The sequence below is a fragment of the Fopius arisanus genome, unplaced genomic scaffold (assembly GCF_000806365.1).
Source record: "Fopius arisanus strain USDA-PBARC FA_bdor unplaced genomic scaffold, ASM80636v1 scaffold00022, whole genome shotgun sequence".
In the NCBI taxonomy this organism is placed as follows: Eukaryota; Metazoa; Arthropoda; class Insecta; order Hymenoptera; family Braconidae; genus Fopius; species Fopius arisanus.
This window is the reverse complement of record NW_011887761.1, coordinates 980,915-987,844: the sequence shown is the minus strand read 5'-3', so window position 1 is coordinate 987,844 and position 6,930 is coordinate 980,915. Positions and strand designations below refer to the sequence as shown.

Here is a 6,930-nt window from a genome sequence, read left to right as displayed (position 1 = left end):
TGGAAAAATATGTACATAAAAAAAAGGGTGACAGAAATGAAATGTATGATTGGGGGGATATTTTTTCCGGGGACATTTTTTCCGGGGATATTTTTTCCGAGGATATTTTTCCGGCGATATTTTTTCCGGGATTTTTTTTCCGGATATTTTTTCCGGGGATAGTTTTTCCGCCACCCATCCAAATGAGGAGCGCTCGTTCATGGCACAACGACAATGCTCAGCAGGTGACGAAGCTAGCCAACGCTGTGATTGGCTCGTCACTGACGCGAGAATTTTCAAATTGGCTGTCAATTAACACAGTTAATCAGATTGTTTGCTTAATTAGAGAGGAGCCGAACTAACATGTAACCGTCAAAAATTAATATTAGCACTCCAAAAACCATGTAAATAATTTATTTCAAATTATTTAAAAAATCTCGGTTTACAGTGCCTTAAATCAGGGCCGGGCTACTTGGGTAGGATAAAACTTGACTGAAATTGACTGCCTCCACTAAAAAAAAATGGTTATATTGATGATCGTACAAAAATTCGCATTTAACATATCAAATTTTCGATAGTCACTTTTTTTTAGTTTTATTCTTTTCATTTTCATTTTCATTAGTCACAAACAAGTTGAGTTAACCCTCGAGACTTATGGCAGCCCTTAGGAAAAGTGGTTGCTTGAATGTGATTGATAAAATTGAATGGCTATTTTAAAATTTTCTTTATCTACCAGAATATCAGAAGTAGAGTTAAATTATTCAAAAAATATTCAAAATCAACACTCAGTTTCTGATATACTGGAATGAAATGTGATATTCGAAGGGATTGTAGAGGGATATGAACAATATTCGTGCAATTTTACCTTATGACAGAAATTGGTAAAAATTTGTTAATTTTTCGTTTTCATTAATAATGGAAATAGCGAACGATAGAAGTGGAATTGCGCCTAATAAATTATCAGTATGCCAGAGATTTTTGATGAATGACAATGCTCAATTGAAATAGCGGTTTACATGATGCACTATCATATAATGAAGGTGGATTGTTGCTTAGAAATAAAAATGGTGGAATTGTACTGATAAAAATGAACTCGAACAATCTCAAATTGGAAAAAAATTGGAATTAAAACTTGCCGCGTGCATATCTGCATCAAATTTCCAGTACCAGATTCTATAATTTCATCAAAATTACAAGTTAGAAGGTACGAGTTACCACAGGAATAGAAAGAGCATTCTCTTCCTTATTTCATAAATGCAAAAATCGATTTTTCGTGTTTAAGTTTCATTAGCGAAATGAAAAATGTAATGTGAAAATCTGCAATGGAATTTTCACAAATATATTTCAACGTTGACCATGGAAAATTTTTATTTTTAACATTTAGAGTTGTAATATTTAGAAAGAAAATAATAATTGCCTAAAACCATTTCCGAAATATATTCTCCACGGTTTTCCATTGCAAGTTTCTATTTTTAGATTTTATTATATTTAAAATTTTAACCTAAAAATTTGCACCAATTTTGGCGGGTTAGCGATATTTGTTCGACTCGCACGTCACTATCCGTGGCTGTCGGGAATATCGTAACCACTGGGACTTATATGCAGGCAAGGCTTAAATAAGAGGCCCACCAAATTGTCGTTGATAGTCAACCTAGTCGCAGTCTTGAATAGAAATATTTCTTGCTCCAGATGCTGGTGCCACCACCCTGTTTTCCCTAAACGTTCTAGGGTACACCGGGAATCCCAATTTCTCCTGTAATTCTTCTCGTAGTTTCCACCAGAAACCATGAAAACTCGCACGATGTATCCTCGATGTGTGGTGAGATGTACATCAATACATTCCAAAAAATCATAAAAATAAAGAAAATAATAACCTAGAAAGCAAATAAACAAATCCGAACTCTTGCCTCGCCAATGATTGACTTCCCGTCTGGACGTCTCGTAAAACCGACGAACGGCCAAAATCAAATTACCACGTTACAGGTTATAAACTTTATTGGATTCCTAACTCGAGTTTATGACTCTGCTCCGACCTACCTGGAGGCTGCCCATGACTGGTCGATTGTATTGGGTGATGGGCCTTTATGAGCCAGGTCGTACAGGTCCGTCTCCTTCGCTGAAATCGACAGGAGTGGGGATAACACTAAAGAAAAGGAAAAGCGGAGAAGTGAGTCAAAGTGGAAAAAGGCAAATTTTTCTTGCCACGGCGTTACTTATCTAAAAAAACTGACGTTATAAGTGAAATGTGAGAAATGTGCCTGTTCAATTTCGAAGCGACGAACGAATTGCACGTCCCGTTGCCGTAGCACGATCATCGTGGGGACAGTAGTGGGGGGCTCACCATTGCAGTATTGGGGAGCGGCTCATTAAGTTTCTGCCGAAAAGTGATGTGAGAAAAATGGCCGTCGCGATAAAAAAAAATGAAATTTGAAAATCCAAACCTGGGCAAAAACATTTATGAATACGATGTCTGACATTTCGTTCAAATTCTTACGCATGTTCCGTTGACTTGAATTTGGAAGACGAAAATCGATGATTTTGCCGCCTATGCGAATTAATGAAATTCTGTTGAGGGAGATTTCTTGAACAACCGGTCCAAACTTGGCTCAGCCTAGACGTACCTTGGCTTTGGCAACCAAGCTTGGCCCATATTCCAGCCAATGATTACTGAGCCAGGCTTCAGCGAATGCTGAATTGAGCTATGGTTACCAGGCGCGGGCCAGAAATGGGCCGAGACTGGCCACCAATGGTTGGTCAGCAAGGGACGGCCAGCCTTCGCCCCAGCTTGGTGGCCAATGAGTATCCGGGATTGACAGACATTCGTGGGACGACAATTCCTGGTCCACGCTCGTCTGCCAATGCTTTAGTAAATCAGGAAGAAGGGGGCGTAAATAGAAAAACTCAAGGAGAGGGGGGGGGGGGGGATAAGGATGGATAATAACAATTGCAAGAGTAATGATTAATAATAACGGTAATGAAAACAATGACAATAATTACAACTAAGATTCAATTTGCTAATAGTAAAGATTGCTATTTTTACTTTACTAAACATTGTTATTTTTGGTTCATTGCAGATGCGTAGAGTGATGAGGTGGCGGGGGCGCATCTGAATTAATCAAATACCAAGATAATCGGTATCTAGTGAGATCGAAGTTAATAGAGATTATATTTTAAAACTTCCTGGAGTCTATATATCGGTGATTTAGGTTGATTAGTGAGAATAGCGCATTATCCTAGCGGTTAGGGCGCAGGACTACGGATTTTTTGGGTCGTCGGTTCGATCCCCGGTTAGGGCAATACTTTAAGTTACCAAATTAGCGCTTCCCGGTGGAAAATAAGTTAGGTGTGTGTAATTAGACAGTAATCATCTGCAGAAATGCTGGAATGAACATTATTTTTTCTTTTTTTATCAATTGAAATAAATAAATATGAGGCTTGGCTAAGGCCTGGCGACCAAGCTAGGCTCAAGTCTGGTGGCCAAGGAAGGCCCGCACGTTGACATCCCAGTGCTCAACCAGGTTTGAGCCAGCCTAGGATGCCAAGATCGAGGCTTGCCTAGCCGGGGTCCCCATCACCCAAGCTTGGGCCAATTGTCAATTCCTACCTGAGTAGTCAAGTTTAAAACTATCAAATCCCGCTATGACACACTCAATAACCTGAAAAATTTAACCAGGTGCAATATGATGCATTTCATTCTTTTAAATTTAACCAGTCTTACAGGAGAAGAAGTTTTATTTTTAATACTTTTTTGAACCTAAATAGAACCTTCATGTAATAGCTTGGAATTCGGCTAATTTAATAAACTAAATGTAAATTTACTATTATCCACGGAAAACAAACTGAAATAATTGTAAAAATTCAACTTCCTGAATTATTGACAGTTTTTAACTTGCTTTTTAAATCATTTATCCAATAACGAGCTTTCCGAAAAAGATATGAAAAAAAAAACATTTTCTGCATTTTTCAGAGGTTACTGTTCTCATATACAAAATGAATGTTAAATTTTTTTTTTCAATTATTCTTAATTAACAGTTTTACGACAGCCAACTTCATTTCTTGAATAAATAGTTACGCGACAACTGGAACATGGCATTGTGGAATTTGTTCCTGGCCTCTATAATTGAACAGACTTTTTGGGCATTTTATTTGTCATGTCAGCTTCCAAAATAAAAAAAACGTGGGAACAGAAGTTTCAAATTGTCAATTTTTGACTCATTTCTCCGCTTTTCGTTTTCTTCAGCGACATTTCTCCTCTTTTTCTTCCCTTCAAAGTTGCCCCCACTTCGGTGGATTTCAGCAGAGAAGAAAGGTCTTTAGGACCTGGATCGCAAAGGCTCATCACCAGATCCAATGGGCCCTCGTCCACCCTTTGTTATATACTAATAGATGTACGGAGCACGACTTGCTTTCAGAGCAGAGGTTGCCCAGCCCTGTATTAGATTATATTGAATATTTAAATAGCTACAGAAGGGTAGCGGCGAAAAAATCACTCGCAGTGTTCAGTTAGTGGCAGTAAATTCAGAGTTTTAAAAATCGATCTTTCCGTGTTTTCATTGTCTCCCAGTGTAATAACTTGTATTGTCCTTGGGCTCGACAACACGACCTCTCCGTGGCCCTGGATAACAGAGCAGAGACCAGGGTATTAACAATCATATCTGTTATACTAATTATTTCCCGATAAGAAGGTGACCAGATCCTCCATCAAGTGACAGAAATCCATCGAAATGGATATATAATATTCAGAATGGTTTGATAGACCTGAAGTGGACAATTACCCATTTTCCTCCTTTTTTTTCTAAACTTTTAGAAGGAATTACAAAACTTTAACTGAATAAGGGTGTCAAACATCCATGTAAGTGATTCCGGTTTCTTTTCGTCAAAATCGCTGCCCTGATAATCCTTATTGAATCACATTGGAGGAGAAATCTTTAAGTTAAGTGTGTATATATGTATCTGATATATACTTGACCAATTTGATATGTACTATATATTTCGCATACATATTGGTTGCCGAGCGGAAAACAATTTAATTTGCAACATTATACTTGGTTATCGTTTTTTCAGATATTGTCAAAATTATCATACCCATAAAAATTTCAACGACAAAATAAAAAAAAGAAAAACAGTTTTATGCCATCGGTGCCCGTAATCACGCGATTCTAACCTCGCTTCGCTCGGTTAAATCGCGGATTCCGGGCGCAATGACATAAAATTTTGTATGAAACGCGTGCGTAATATATTTTTCGACTCGTGGGATTGTAAAACTCGCCTTCGGCTCGTGTTACAAACCTCCCACGAGTCAAAAAATATCTTACGCACGTGTTGCATAATATACTATTTCCGTACTGTTACCTGAATGATTCTCGACTTCTGGTGACAGTGTCTTTTAAGAAACTAATTTGTTCTAGTTTATAGGCATTTTTAGGCATTCAATAGAGCGAAACCGGGGTTAATTTATCCAATATAGGCAAACTGCATATTTTTCAATCACGAATCGTTTATTCTGTAAGAGCAGCTTTCTATAAACGCATTTTATGACCGCCGAAATTGGTAATTTACGAATTCATCAGCATTACTTTCTCCCAGTGTCTATTTGCTCTCAACAAATACTCTGAGTGAATGACTCATGAGCCCACTCATAAACAGTAGAGGTAGATTAAATCAATTTCAGAGACAATTTCATATGCAAGACAATATTTATCGAGTAAAATAAGCCAATAATGAATCATATTCATCATATTTGGTAAATTCTAATCAGGTCAGTCAAACTTGATGCATCCTGTTGCGATTTAGTTTGTCATACTGAAGAAAAATCTGATCCCATTGTATTTCAGAGATCATTTAAGATACGGATTACCAGCATTAGAGTTAGTATTTTTGAGTTTTTTCATTTTAGTAAGGAAGAATGACTAATCAATCTACGGTCCTAGATTTGAAAAAAATTCAAGAGAGGCAGGGCACCGGTGAATTTCTCATTTTACGCTTGTTTAGATAACTTGAATGACATCATGAACTTTATTAATACTATTTGAATTCGATTGCAAAACAAAGACTATTTTGTGATGACAGTCGTTAGGCGAATATTTTTTGTTGTGGTATTTCTTTTCCTCTTCTCAATTTCATTCAATTTAAGCTTTCATGGTACATATCACAGGGGTAATCATGTCCATTCTGCCCTATCTTTCCCTATATCTAAGCGGTGAAAGAAATTAAATAACTAAGTTAGCAAGCGGCGGCAGCAGCCACGCGGGTGGTGTGTAACTCTCGTGGTCGTCCAAGCTAAGCCACGTTTAGTTGGGTTAATACTTGGATAGGTGTCCGTTATACCTTCTGTGTAAAGACTACCGCTGTTACGCAGGATTGTAAATAGCTACAGCCCAGGTGAAAAAAATCATGACTGACGATGGGTCCAGTCTCAGTACATCCAGGCTCGAATGTTACTATGGAACCAATCTTGGCTCAGTAGTCAAAAATTTGTTTGCCCAATACTCACCCTCAAATCAATGCTCGATTTAGTCGTGGGCGAACAATGTTAATGCCAGGCTGGTTGAAATGGTATTGGGCCAATGCTCGCCCCAATAAATAAATACATACTTAGGCCAAGACTGATTTAAACCCTGTTCTTATTTGATTTGAATTTTAGTTGATATGAATTATGGAATATATTTGAAAACTTTTGAAATCAAAATAGGTTATGACAGTATAATAATTGGATCGAACATCGATAAAACAGAGGTAAATCGCTGGGCTGTTTATGAGTGTTACCGAGAATAGAGATAGAATGAGCATATTAGAGTAGTATATACCATGACTCTTTTTTCAAAATCACATGGGTGAAGTGGCTTAACCTCAAATCTGCATACACCAACGCGTTTTACTAATAATTTTAATTTGCAATGAATGTAAATTTACGTAAAAATGCATCTTTTCGCAAAAAGAAATCACGGAAAT

At 37.4% G+C, this 6,930-nt stretch overlaps 1 protein-coding gene across 1 annotated transcript in view; it reads right to left on the bottom strand.

Moving 5' to 3' along the window:
* The window catches only part of LOC105264524 (uncharacterized), a 33,046-nt gene extending 30,417 nt beyond the window's left edge, over nt 1-2,629 (bottom strand). The window contains exon 1 of the mRNA XM_011301455.1: nt 2,601-2,629. Within this exon, the coding sequence (XP_011299757.1) occupies nt 2,601-2,629 (29 nt within the window). The remainder of the gene's footprint in view (nt 1-2,600) is intronic.
* Nucleotides 2,630-6,930: the final 4,301 nt, after the last annotated feature.